Source organism: Mustela nigripes, chromosome 3 (assembly GCF_022355385.1).
Source record: "Mustela nigripes isolate SB6536 chromosome 3, MUSNIG.SB6536, whole genome shotgun sequence".
Taxonomy (NCBI): Eukaryota; Metazoa; Chordata; class Mammalia; order Carnivora; family Mustelidae; genus Mustela; species Mustela nigripes.
The window spans coordinates 94,700,757-94,715,822 of NC_081559.1; the positions used below are offsets into that span (position 1 = coordinate 94,700,757).

At 34.9% G+C, this 15,066-nt stretch overlaps 1 protein-coding gene and 1 pseudogene across 2 annotated transcripts in view; one reads left to right on the forward strand and one right to left on the reverse strand.

Moving 5' to 3' along the window:
- Positions 1-15,066, reverse strand: part of RAB3GAP1 (RAB3 GTPase activating protein catalytic subunit 1) — a 114,324-nt gene that overhangs the window by 38,975 nt on the left and 60,283 nt on the right. For both annotated transcript variants that reach the window (XM_059394392.1, XM_059394393.1), the window contains exons 9-13: positions 11,864-11,945; positions 7,442-7,510; positions 4,852-4,925; positions 1,971-2,063; positions 1,115-1,284 (exon numbers count right to left, since the gene is read on the reverse strand). In XM_059394392.1, coding sequence (XP_059250375.1) covers positions 1,115-1,284; positions 1,971-2,063; positions 4,852-4,925; positions 7,442-7,510; positions 11,864-11,945 — 488 coding nt within the window. The remainder of the gene's footprint in view (positions 1-1,114; positions 1,285-1,970; positions 2,064-4,851; positions 4,926-7,441; positions 7,511-11,863; positions 11,946-15,066) is intronic.
- LOC132013058 (small ribosomal subunit protein eS27-like) lies at positions 10,745-10,991 on the forward strand (annotated as a pseudogene).

Below are 15,066 nucleotides of genomic sequence, written 5' to 3' on the forward strand. Positions count from 1 at the left end.
AAAAAAAAGAAGGGGCCTTCTCTGCAGAAATTTATTTCCAGTCCTTTTATCACTGTTCTTCCCAAGTGTTTTGTTGTACTGCTGACTTGTGATTCCTTCTACTACACATACTATGCCACATATTACAGGAGACTTTTTTAAATTTAGAGGAACTACTCTGTACCAACCCCCACTACTAGGTACACTTACAATTAATATCCTAATCTAAAACCACTGTGTAAGGTAAATATTACTGCCCATTTCTTACAAATATACAAGCTTAAAATCTGGTTAGGGGTCTTATTCAGTTAATGACTGGGATGACATTAACATCAAGTTTCGAAGCCCAATATTTTTTTCATTGCACTACTAAAAGGTTGTTTCCAAGACTGTCTTAATGCACAAATTGCAGAAATATGATTATACCTACAATTACAGTAAGAATAGCCATCATTTACCAGAGGCCTATTATGTACCAGGCAGTTTAATAGATGGTCCTTTCATCCTCCAAACGATCTAACAGGGTTTTATTAGTTTCATGTATAGATGACAAAACTGAAATTAAATGACCTACTCAAAATGGTACAGTAAGTCAGGATTAACCATGGTGTGTGTGGTTCCCAGGCTGGGCCTATTCCACCACTCTATACCTAGGAGACACCTTAGCTCTTTCTAGTACTTATCATAAAGCTTTCCCCAGACTTTTGTGAAATGAAGCTTTCAAAAATCTAGTTCTGATGTTGACCTTATGCTTAAAATAATATTAAACTGCAAGATGAACCCCAGCGTTTCAGCACTGTTCCTCTGTTTCTAAAACCTTCTCTTCATAATGCAACTCAAGTGTCCTTCTTTATGACACCTTTACGATCTAATTCCCACTGCCCAGACAGAGACAGACACATCCTCTGCTGTGTTCTTACAGCCATTTTGCCAGACTACTCCCATGCAACATGGTATTGTTAACTATGGTTTACTTTCCTTCTTCCTATTAAACTAGTGGGAATTTTCTAAATGTGGAGACTTTGTTTTACTCATTTTATATTTCCAATCCAGTGCCTGCCACATAGAAGGGACCAGACAGATAATGAATAAATGAGTATGCATACAGATATAGAAAGATACTACATTTAGTTACCAAGAGAATCGTATTGAGGACATCATTATTCAGTGGTGACTCTTCTACACCTCTGTGTTTTCGTATTTTCTTCTTTGCAGTGTGTACCATATTTGAAACTGATAATTTATGAATTGGAACTGGTGCTGGCTCTGTCAACTTTGACAAAGCATGAGTTATATCAGCAATTTCTATAAAAAGAATAGAAATGAAGAGAAATTGTATCACAATCTTAGCAAGTTAAAATGATGAGTAAACTGTTGATTGTATAAAATATTTTAGTTACTCTTTTCACTGAATTATATGGCCTCAGAATTATAAAATTGTAAGACACATATTCAGCTTTATATGCATCCATAATGACAAAGGTATAACACAAATTATTTCTCTCTAGAAGTTTAAAAATAAACCTCTAAAACCCTGCTTTTCAAAATACCTTACATTTTTGGTAGAAAGCCCTTATTAAATGTGCATAATTTTTAAGCTCAGAGTATAGCCTGGAGAGAAATGGTAGCACTCTAGTCCATCAAAACTTGTTTTTCGGGCGCCTGGGTAGCTCAGTGGGTTAGGCCGCTGCCTTCGGCTCGGGTCATGATCTCAGGGTCCTAGGATCGAGTCCCACATTGGGCTCTCTGCTCAGTAGGGGCCTGCTTCCCTATCTCTCTCTCTCTCTGCCTGCTTGTCCATCTACTTGTAATTTCTCTCTGTCAAATTAATAAATAAAATCTTTAAAAAAAAACAAAACAAAACTTGTTTTTACAACTTAATTCAAATGTGAAAATAGATGAAAAGTTACCAGAAAAATGCCTAAGAAAAAGGGTTAGATGTTTGAAAATAACTTAAAAAAATAAAAAAAGAAAGAAAGAAAACAGGTCACCTCTCCCTTCTTCCTCAAATGTGGATCGTCCAAGAATCTCATCAGTTGACTCCTTTCGACGACAAATTTTAAAGAATTCAGTGACAAAATCACCTACAGAAAAAATATTACTCATTTTTGACACTTAACTAAAAGAAATCAGAACTACAAATTAAAATACATGTCTTTTCACAAAAGCTTTAAGTAAGATATGGTAGAAAAAGAAACCATTCAGTTTCTCCACCCAAGACAAAAATTAATCCTATTCCAAAAGTAACCTGTTCTTCCCTTCTCTCCATGTCCCAGGATATCAAAAAAGTTTTTCCTTAGAATTCCTTCTAGAATGAAAGGAAAAGCAATAGTACCTAGTAAGAGTAAGCACTTACTATGTGCCTGAAGAAGACAAATAATTATCTGTTCTCAATGAGTTGTAGAAGTAAAAAGAATATTACTATATGCACATATTATCACCTTAACTGCCACCCTTCTAGAATTCTGAGTCCATTAAAAAAAATTAAAAAGAAATTCTCGTCCTTTCACGAAGATGGTGCCAAAGGCCAAGAAGAAAGCCCTTGCTCTTCCCAAAGAAGCCAAAGTAAAAGCTTTGAAGGCCAAGAAAGCAGTGCTGAAAGGCGTCCACAGTCACAAAAAAAAGGATCCACAAGTTATGTACGTTCCAACGATCCAAGACACTGCATCTCCAAAGGCAGCCCAAATATCCTCAGAAGAGTGACCTCAGGAGAAACAAGCTGGTTCACTATGCCATCATCAAGGTCCCCCTAACTACTGAGTCAGCCATGAAGAAACTAGAAGACAACAACACACTTGTAGTCATTGTGGATGTCAAGGCCAATAGGCACCAAATCAAAAAGGCTGTGAAGAAACTCTATGACACTGATATGGGCAAGGTCAACACCTTGATTAAGCCTGATGGAGAGAAGGCGTATGTGTGACTGGCTCCTGACTATGATTGCTTTGGATGTTGCCAACAACACTGGGATCATCTAACCTGAGTCCAGCTGGCTAAGTCTAATTTTTTTTGGCCACAAAAAAAAGAGAGACAGAGAGACACATGAGAGAGAAAGAGAGAGTGAGAAAGAAATTCTGAAGATATGTTTCTAGAGGATTAAGAAATCATGTAGCATAGTTATTTCAGTTTCAGCTGCATGTTAATCATACACTTCACTTCCTTTCATGTTAATGGTATACTTCCTAATCATTATTATAAGGGGGAAAGGTTGGCTATCTTCTGAAGAGTTGCAATGAGACATTTGTACAAAGAAATTAAAATTTAATAGGAACTGTCAGTTGCAAAACTATTAGACAATACAAGATCGGAAGTATATCTTAAGTTTTAGAATTCACCAACCAGTTCTGAACAAATCTAGAACACTTTCTGAACCTCTTCAGAAAATAAGATAATCTTATAATTCAATCATATAGTTTATATCATATAAACTATATGATTCTAGTTAATTATTTATGACTATATAATCCTTTAATCTCATCATATAAACATATCAAAGAGATAGGGTGGGATCATGGGACAAAATATTAAAATGAGAATACTTTAAATTCTAAGGTCCTCTGCAATTATCACAGAAGTCAGTGGATGAGAAATAATACGGAACTAGGAAACAATTTAGTAAATAAATTTAATAACTTAATAATCCAATGATTTAACAAGAGAAACTATTTGCTGAGCATTTACTATACAAAAGGCACTGTATTAAATGTGATACACAAAGACACACATAATTTTATTTGATCCTCTCAATAACTCTATGCATATACTGTTATCTCTATTGTACTGAGACCTGAAGAAAGTAATGAAACTTGTTCAAACTGGCAGACCTAGGATTTAGAATAAGGTCTAACCAATTCTTAAACTCTTGATATTAACCCTCCACTGTCTCCCTAAAAAATACCCCAAGACAAACTCACCAATGGCAGGAATTTTACCTTATACATCTTTGTATTCACCATTATGTAGTTAGCAAAAATGGCAAGTGCTAATTAGCATTTAATGAATAGCATATGATGAATTTTAAAGAACCCAAGAAAATAATACTTTAGAGAAATGCATCATTACTGCATTAATAAATATTTAGTAACTCCATTAGTTGGATGGTAATATATCAGGTTATATGGAGTGAAGGTGGCTTATATGAAAACAGAAATGAACTATCTTCGCATGTACTAAATATGAGAGAAAAAGATGGAAAGACTCATTGAGGAGATGAGTTCAAAAGACTTCATGAAAGACACACATCTACAAAAATAATAAAAGAAAGAAATGCCAGACATGGGATATAATAACATTAACTCGAAGGCAAATCAACATTTTTTGTTATTTCTATTTATAGTATTTCACTTGATCCTCTACACCTCTTTCCCTCTATCAGTAAATGGGTTTCCAGATATGGTACAACTCTATGGAAGGGCTCTAATTAGACTGTCAAAATCAGTGTTCTTCCCTTCATATACCACAGCTCCAGAGGATGGCAAAAGGCACAAAGTGCTACACTAACAAGAATGGAAGATGCAAACTGCCACAAGAAGAAAAAAAGGGAGTGACGTAAAAGCCTTAGAAGAATAAAACTTAGATCATGAGAAAATATGTGGGAATTCTGAGCTGTAGACTGCTTAAAACTAAAAGACAAGAAAGAAATCCTGCTAGTGCTATTCAAGACTTAGGATTCACTGCTGTTGGCAAAGTTTTCTTTTTTAGTGATATTTACCAAGAAGATCACAAAAGTAAAAAAAAAAAAAAAAAAAAAAAAGTACCCTTTGATAGGTGAAATAAAGTATAAAGAATACATTCAGTCTTCCTAATTTGGAAGATGGGTAGACTGGTGGGGAAGGAACATAATTTCAGGAAAGGACCATAAGCATGTCTTACCCAGCAAACACTGAGGATTCTCAGCTTTTCGAACTCTAACAGACCAATGGGGAGCCTGAATAGGATCCAAATCACTAAAATACAAAACAAATATAAGATCCTAATTATGACAACGTACAACTCATTAATTTATCAAAATTCAGTCTAATTAATTATATAAAAGGACAAGCAATCCATCTTGCCTCCCTTAAACTTACTGTTATTCAGATGATCAGGCTACTTGGATAAGTTTTAAAAAACCCAGAATCTTAAGAAAACAAAAGGTCTTTTGTTTTCGAATTACTTATTCTTGAAAGCCCAGGTAAAACCATGTATATTAAAAACAACAACAACAAAACAACCAGGTGGGTAGTCTAGTGGGCCATAGGCTTTCCTTGTGCCTCCTGCTGATAACTCTGAACCGTCTCTCATACCCAGATTTTCCTCCTTGACCTGCTACTATCTCTGATGGCCTCACCTCCATCTCCCCATTCTGTAGCTTCCAATCAGTCCTGCTTTCATACTGTATGCCAGCCTGAGTTTGATTTTTTTTTCCAATATAAATACCCTACGAAAACCGATGTCACTTTTATCTTTCCTGTTAGCAGAGTTTAGTGAGAGTAAAAGGGAATGCTTTTATTCTCTGCTTATTTTCCCCATCTTTACTAAAAGAAAAAAAAATCTTCAGGAAACCTCTTGAGAGGTACATGTTTTTCTTAGAGATACAAAAGATGCAGAAAAATCTGAGCATTTTGTTCTCCCATGAAGCAAGAAGAGAGACTTAATTGTTTTAAAACAAATAGTCGGTATAATGGATAAATCAAAGTTTATAGTTTATAAAAAGTTTATAAAAAAACACAAAAAGAAAAACCACAATCAAAACAAAACAGAGGGGTGCCTGGGTGGCTCAGTGGATTAAAGCTTCTGCTTTCGGCTCAGGTCATGATTCCAGGGTCCTGGGATTGAGCCCCACATCAGGCTCTCTGCTCAGCAGGGAGCCTGCTTCCCCTCTCTGTCTGCTTGTGATCTCTGACAAATAAATAAATAAAATCTTAAAAAAAAAACCAGAATAATCAAAACCCACATATAAAAATTTTCTGAACAGGCAACACTGATAATCTAATAAAACAATTAAGTTTAGAAAACAGTAAAAAAGAAATGAGAAGAAAGCATGCACAATGATCTTAATCAGTTTTTTATAGCACTAACAGTAAAAACAGAGACTACTAAAATTTGTACAAGATCAAATATGCCCTATTTTCTCAATTAAATAGGTTACACATCAACTTAATGGATTATGCAGCAATTTTAAAAATAGTAACACAGATCTTTATTAGCATACACAATATGTAAAGATACATACCCAATAAAACAAATCAATAAATTTAAATTTTAAAAAGATGTGTTCCCAGGGGCGCCTGCATGGCTCAGTGGGTTAAGCCTCTGCCTTTGGCTCAGGTCATGATCCCAGGGTCGTGGGATTGAGCCCCACATTGGGCTCTCTACTCAGCAGGGAGCCTGCTTCCTCCTCTCACTGCCTGCCTCTCTGCCTACTTGTGATCTCTATCTGTCAAATAAATAAATAAAATCTTAAAAAAAAAAATGTGTTCCCATACAAAATACCGAATCATTACGTTGTCCATGTGAAACTAATATAATGTTACATGCCTACTACATCTCAATGAAAAAAAAGTATACATCCCAAAATGCTAACTGGCCATTTCTTAAGTAATAGGATTGCATGCAGTCCTTATCTCCTTCTTTGTATCTGTCTAAATTATCTGATTAAGAAAGCTCATGTTACTTTTATCAACAAATACAACCCATTTATTTTCTGATTAAGAATGCTCATATTACTTTTATCATCAACAAATACAACCCACTTATTTTAATTACAACAAAAAAAGTGTCTTACTTCTCACTGTTCTGCATCATGTGTGATAAGGTACTAAAATTGTGTTCCTCTTTCTCCACATTCTTCCTAGATATTGTTTGCTATAATTTTTTAGTTGTTTCCATTGCACAAGAGTATATGACTGGGATGTTTCAGTATTTATGACATTTAAAGTTCAAATATTACTCCTACATATTCTAATGACCATTACCTCTTCAAAATATTTTACCAAATGCTTCTAACTAGCTAAGAAAAGTTCAACAGAATTAAGCACTGTATCCCTGCTTAAAGATACCTTTGCTAAAACAAAGTAAGACTGAGATTGTTCAGGGTAGGAGGGATGGTTCAATAGGTGATGGCAATTAAGGAGTGCACTTGTGATAAGCACAGGTTCATGTATGGAAGTGTGGAATTACTATGTTGTATACTTAAAACTAATAGAACACTGTATGTTAATTAATTGGAATTAAAACAAAACTTAAAAAATGAGAAACTGTACATTATCCCTGAACTAAAGATCACATTCCCAGGGTCAACAGCTTAAAATACATCTCTAATACATGTCTAATCAGCCTAAGAAGTGACCTCTAAAAATAAAAAATCAACCAACCTCATTAGAAACTGACAGAAAAAGGGAAAGTTGCTAACCCAAACTTGGTGATTAATTTATTCTACTGAAATGTTTGAATCTCAGTATACTCTTCTTAACATACTTACGAATAAACATCATTATCCACAATGATACCTTCAGTCAGGTGAGGCCATGTAGTTGCTAAATGGAGTTCACTAAAACAAATAAAACATAAAATAGATCCAAAAGTTTTAATAGTATATGTATATCCTCTGACTCAGCAATTCTACTTCTAGAAATGTGTTCTAATACCAGAAATGTACATACAAGTATGTTAAAAGTAGTGCTATTTATAATGCAGTAAAACAGGAGACGACTAGTTTATTAGCAAACAGCAGCACACCCATATGAAGCTAATGCCTTGCAGACATTAAAAACACATACTATACATAATAGCCCAAAAGTGTAAATAACCCCAATATCTATCAGCTGATCAATGGAGAAATAAAATGTGGTATTATCCATATAATGGCATATTCCATGCCAACTGAAAGTAATGAAATACTGACCATGCTACAATAGAGACGAACCTGAAAAACATTCTGCTAAGTAAAAGAAGTCGGATATAAAAGGCCACATACTGCATAACACAATTCATATGCAATGTCCAGAACAGGCAAATCATAAGGAAAGAAGGTAGATTAGTATTTGCCTAGAGCTGGATGGCCTAGGCAAGATCCTAGGGAGATCAGCGAGATGACAGCTAAGAGGTGAAGGGTTTCTGTTTGGGATGATGAAAGTGTTGTGGAATTAGAAAAGGATGATGATAGCTCAACTTTGGAAACACCAAAACCACTGAAGTGTATACTTTACATGGTGAATATGGTACATGAATTATATCTCAATTTTGAAAAAAAATATGTTATAGATCAGAGGTTAATAAACATTTTCTATGAACAAACACAGAGCAAATATTCTAGGCTTCTGGGACCGGTAGTCTCTGTTACATTCTTGGTTTTTTCTTCTAAACCCCCCAAAATGTAAAAGCGATACAGAAATAAGCTAGTGGCCAGATTTGGTCCACAGGTCATAGTTCTCTGACTTTTTAATATAGATAAATTTTAAGTTCCAAAAAGTTTGCATATAAAATAAAGAAAACAAGCCACTAAACATATAGAGGATGACATACATTTATAAAATATACAAACATATCGAGGGAAGAGTTATCATAGCAGACCTGATACTTAAAAAAGGACAACCTACAAGGTTCACCTTTGGATTGCCTTCTGGGAACTTAGATTTCGGGGGGGTTCCTATCATTGATTGATAAGAGTAGCTCACTGTGCCTCCAACTACTGGTGCAAACAATATGGTTTATGCTGAACACCTGCCTTCCTTCTGGTACATGGAGAGAGTGCCTAAGTCACCAGCCTCAGATAAACACACCACACACTGAGCCTCTAATGAGTTTCCCTGGTAGAAAGCCTTTCATACATGTTGTCAAAATTCACTGCTGTGAGAATTAAGTGGTCCTGAGCAACTACACTGGGAAAGGAAGCTGGTCCTTGGTTGGCTCAGGACCTCACCCTACGTGCATTTTCCCTTTGCTGATTTTTACATTATATCCTTTCAATGTAGTCACTATAGCCATGAGCACAATTAAATGCTGTGAGTCCTCCTAGCAAATCACTGAACTCAAGAGTCTTGCAGACAGCAAGCTGTCATCAGTGACTATCTATGCATAGTGGGATTATCAATTTAGTGAGGGTTTTATTTTTCCCCTGTTGAGATTTTGAACCCACTGCTTGGAGAGTAAAGTTTGGAGAATAAAGAAGCCAAAAGAACCAATTACTTATTTCTCTGATCTTCAGTGGTGCTCAACTGACTGGCAACTCCAGTCTGGACTCCACATTTTAGAATTCACTGTAATAACAGGGCCAGAATTTATAACAATATAGTATAACCTTGGTTAATAACTGGACAACTAAAAAATAATAATAATAACTGGACAATTAGCCACCATTGACTCAAGCCTATTTTCTGAGCTGGATCCTACAAGGGTCCCGATTAAACCTCTCTGTGTTACCAAGTACCTCTTCAGTAAGAGGATTTTTTGCCTGAATTAGTCACAGTTGACTACTATAGTTTACAACTAAGAAACATGACTAGCAAATATATGATTTTTGCCTCTTTTCACGTTTTCTAAATTTCCCTTACTTAGCATAAATTTATTACTTTCATAATAAAACAAATTTTTAAGGTAAAAAAATGACTAGACAATACGTGATACTAAAGGACATAAATGATTACAAGTTTAAAACTCTAAGCTCTGAAATAATTTAGGTATTAACCTCAGATTTAGTTCCTAAACTTTTAGGACTATGTTCTCTCCTCACCTTCTAACAACAGAACAACTTCTTTGACAAGGAGAGGACACTGAAAAATGCCTCATTTCCTGTTCTACCATCAAAGATTCCTTTTCAAAAGCACTGTGCATGCCCACAGCATTTGCTAACCACCATGTGATTTAAATGGTCTACCAAATATACCATCTCACCCCCAAATTATTTTTGTACTCTTCTTCGATCATCTTTTTCTCTTGCTGATTCCTCACTGCAATTTAAAATTAAGAAATATTTAGTTACTAATTCCTTCACATTTCTATTACTTGGTCAATTTTATTCTCTCTCCCTAAAATTTTCTCTAAGCAGGATCGAATGAATGAACCAGCTGGAGGGCCACAAATACACCATTTCTCCCTTATTTACTATGCCATGATGGCCACCTTCTTTATCCTCTGATAAACTCGCCAAACTCTTCCCTGCAATTACACAGGCTCTTCATTCCACCTGCAAAGGTAATTCTCTCTCTTTCTGCCTGGCTAAATCCTCCCTAACTGAGACACTTCCTTTCAGAACACTTTCCTGATGGTATCACAATCCAAATTAGTTTCTCATTTTAATGTTATTATAACCTGTACATTTCCTTCAAAGTACCCACAGCTTGTAACTGTACACTTATTTAGATGATTGTTTTGTCCATTTCCTTCAATCAGACTATAAATGCAAAGAAGCCAGAAAAATGTTTTATTTACTTCTATATCTTCCTAATTCATCATAGTGTCTACCACATATAATAAATATTACAAAAGATACTTATTTTATCTTTTCCTTGAGTGATTTTAAGTTTAAAGTATTTTTAAATTTTATTTTCTTTTTTACAGTGTTCCAAGATTCATTGTTTATGCACCACACCCAGTGCTCCATGCAATACATACCCTACTTAATACCCACCACCAGGCTCTCCCATCCCCACACCCCGCTCCCTTCCAAAACTCTGTTTGATTCTCAGAGTCCACAGTCTCTCATGGTTCGTCTCACACCTCTATGTAAGAGTATTAAGAATGTATGTATGCCCTTTGTGGACGTGATTAATCTCCCCACAACAACATGCCACTGGCATAGAACCTCCTTCATTCGTTCCTGGAAGAGAAAATTCAGAAGCACAAGAAGTGGTGCCTGGTGCAGAGCTCAAATTCCTACTTCATGAACATGAAGTGCCCACGAGCCTACAAAAACCACCAAGATCTTTAGCCAAGCACAGTTTTGTGCATTGGCTGCTGCTTGTCCTTTGCCAACCTTCAGGAGGAAAAGCAAGGCTTACAGAGGATGCTTCTTCAGACAGAATCAGCACTAAAAGCACCCTGAATCAAGATGAGTGGGAAACCAGACCAATAATCACATTTTTGATACCAAGAAAGAAAGGAAGGAAGGAAGGAAGAGAAAAAAAAGAAGGTATGGATGTGTGTGTATATATTTTTTAATTAACCAAACAGTTTAAACAAATAAGACAGTTTCTGAACCAGGACTATTTATACTTTCCAAATATTTTGCTCTCAGTGATTAAATTTTCCAAGTCTTACATTTTCTTATAAAGCAAAATTTTCTTCAAGTTCAGTAGCTCTTCTAGAAAAGCAGTTGGGTAACCTAAGATGTTTGACTTATGCCTTAATTTGTACATTTGGAAAAAATGGTCAGGAAAGATGTAAACATTTGTTAATTCTCCATTTTGAATACATTAAAGTTTGTTATATATGACATTCTCTGTGCTTTTCAATTTATAAAATGTTTCCCAAAAAGCAGGCCAAGAATCACTTCTATAAAGAATAATCAGTAAGTGGTATATACATATTTTATGTATTATTTAAAAGTGTCTTTTATTTCTAAATTACAGAGGAAAAACAACAAATGGACAGATTGTTAGGTGTAGGTCTGCTTCTGGTATTATACTCATTCCAGAAGGCTACAAAGCACAGTAAAATCAGTATTAATAGAATTTAAAAAGTCAGTCCTTGGGCGCCTTAGTGGCTCAGTTAAGCATCTACCTTTGGCTCATGATTTCAGAGTCCTGGGATGGAGCCCCATATCGGGCTCCCTGATCAGGAAGGAGTCTGCTTCTCCCTCTGCCCCTCCTCTCTGCCACTGCACATGTGCTCTCTCTCTCAAATAAATAAAATCTTAAAAAAAAAAAAAAGTCCCATAATTCAAATGATAGATTGAAATTCCCACCTTATAGGATCTTCACAGGCACCAAATGGTAACTTGCCAAACTCCAAGCCTCCAACTTCTCCTCCTACAAGGGCATCTATATCTAAACAAAAGAAGTAATTTTCCATTACTCAGCAAAAAATGAAGAAATAAGAATTTAATTTAGTTAGGTTAGCTCTTTGAGAAAGCATAGATTTACACGTGCCTCTATCAAGAGAATACACAGAAAGTTAGAGAGCAAACAGTCTTTAACTAGACTGCTTGTAATACAAGCATTTACAATAAACAGAATGTTATAATAAAAGAACAATTAATTCCTATTTGTACAGTGTTTCATTCAAGCCAAGCATTCTATATTTTACCCTTTTTAAATACTCCTTAAGTAATGCTTAAGAGAATATTAATCATGTAATTTTTTTGCATTTTCTAAGAATGTGATTAATATAATCTAAAAGAAAGATTATTCGAGTATTAAAAAATTCAATCACCAACCTACATTCATCAGTTTTGCTGTCAATAATTTTTGAATAGCAAATTAGTTATCATTAATAAATTTTTATTTCAGTTGGTAATACACAGAAATATTTAAAGTTCTACAAAGAATTTCCCTTCTGTTATGAATAATATCTGAGATTAGAAGAGAATGTAGCAGGTAAATCACTCCCCTTAGCTCCTCCCCTCTTAGCTCCACCCCCTCTTAAAGAATTAATAAACACTTCTAAAAGACATCAAAAAGATTTATTTCTCTTTGAAATAATTCAGATGGTTGCTTTTCATTATTTGCACTATAATGGGAATTCTACAAATTAAAGTCTATTGTTAAGTTATGAATATTCCCCAGATTTGCTAAATCATGTCTGACAATTATCTACAACCTAACTAAATTAAAATTAGTCATTAAATATGTCTCAATTACTTGATTCAGTAAATTTTCTCAAGTCAATATCATTCTACTTTTCCAACTAAAGAATCCTTATAATAGTAAAAATTGCAATGACTAGCTTTATCATAAGATGTGAATTTTTAAGAGCTTCAAAATGTGTAAAAAGCGTATTTTATAAATAAGCTAAAAATTATTACTAGACCATAACTGTGCAAAAGTTTTCATTCAATTAAAAGTTCCAAAGTGGGGCATAAGAGTGGCTCAGTCAGGCATCCGACTCTTGATTTTAGCTCAGGTCATGATCTCAGGGTTGTGAGACTGAGCCCCATGGCAAGCTCCACGCTGGGAACGGAGCCTGCTTAAGATGCTTTCTCCCCTTCTGACCCTCCATTCTCTTTCTCTCTTTTCTCTCTCTCTCCCTCTCAAACAAACAAACAAAATAAAACACCACACCCCCACAAAGTTCAGAAGCAACAGTGTGGAATGAAAGTATCATGGGATTTGGAGTTTGACCAGTGTTTGAAAGCAAACTTTATCATGTGATGATGATGTAACCCTGGGCCAGTTACCTATGTTCTCTAAGACACATATATTCTCTAAGAAACATTAACACCTGTCTCACAGATAAGTGATAATTACATGAAAAAATATATAAAATGCCAAGCACAGTGTGTGTCCCATATTACATGTTCAAATCCCTTTCTTTCCTTTATAGGAGAAAATAGTAAAAATCTATAGTCTTCAAATCAGTGAAGAAGATGATTAATATCTTGTTCACCTTTTAAAAAGAATTGGAAAGAGGCCTTACTGGCAATCAAAATTATAATGCTAACATTCTGGCTCTTGGGCTTCCTCTTAGATCACTATAGACTGTATCATGCTGGGACATATTTTAAATTGACTAATAAGGGATGCCTGGGTGGCTCAGTTGGTTGGACGACTGCCTTCGGCTCAGGTCATGATCCTGGAGTCCCGAGATCGAATCCCACATCGGGCTCCCAGCTCCATGGGGAGTCTGCTTCTCCCTCTGACCTTCTCCTCGCTCATGCTCTCTCTCACTGTCTCTCTCTCTCAAATAAATAAATAAAATCTTAAAAAAAAAAAGTATTAAATTGACTAATAAGGGAGTAGTCTTTGAAAAAAGAAAAGGAGAGCAGGAATTGAAACTTTCACTGAGAAGCTGGTTAAAATTATCTAGAGGACACTGTCTGGAAACTAAAATTACCAAAATGAACATTTGAGTCTTTCTTCTACTTTAATTCTCAGCTTAGCTTTTATTTCCCTTTGCTATACTTTAGTTGTAGTTCTTGTATTGTACATTAGAATTTCAAATTATTCTGTGGTACATAAATAAAATACTGACAGCATATATAACTACCAAAGGCTAAGGATGTACTACATTAATTCTAATATCATTCCAAAACTACCAATTTTCCATCCTATAAATAACCAACTACTTGGAACAAAAACAGTAAAGAATATTGTTTTATTCTGATTTATTTTTCTCTGAGGGAGATAGAGTGAAAAATGTTTTCAGGCTAGTAAAATCTGTGTAATTATTTATAAGTTTGTATTACATTTCTTATTAGATATACTTAAATATAATTATACTTCTATGTGAGAGAAACACCCAGGAACCAAACCCTCACTTAATTAGGCTTACATTTCTTATTAGATATACTTAAATATAATTATACTTCTATGTGAGAGAAACACCCAGGAACCAAACCCTCACTTAATTAGGCTATATGTTCATAAAGTGAACTTTTCTACAATTTAGGTAATGTCTTGTTTACACCAACAGTCCAAACATCAGCCCATTATAGGCTAATAATTAATGATTACTGAATGAATCCGCATATTAGTATATATCGCTTTATGGCTAAGCAGGTAAATTGATTTTAATCACATCAAAAGCAAGTTAAAGTAAAATATTCTAGAGCTCTACCCATCATAAGTATATGTGTATATACAAATTTTTTCTCTCTTTTCTGCTTTCCTTATTTAGCACTCTTCTTCAATCTCTACTTTCCATAAGATTCTCAGCTTATGAGGGTGGCTTCTGTTATTACAGTCTAAAAACAGACATTTTAATCATTCACTACATACTAATTTGCAGCACATGATGTTCCACAGCAGGGGAATGCTTTATAAATAATGTTAGCTTTCAAAGACAGATTGTCACATATAGAGTAATGCTGTCTCTGGAACAAACTTCAGAGCTTTTTTCAAGAGAAAAAAAAATGATAAAGGCAATGAAATCAGCAATACTGCATTCAGAATGAATCACAACCATTTCAAATTTAAAATACTTGAAACACACTGGTAAATAAGTTTAGTT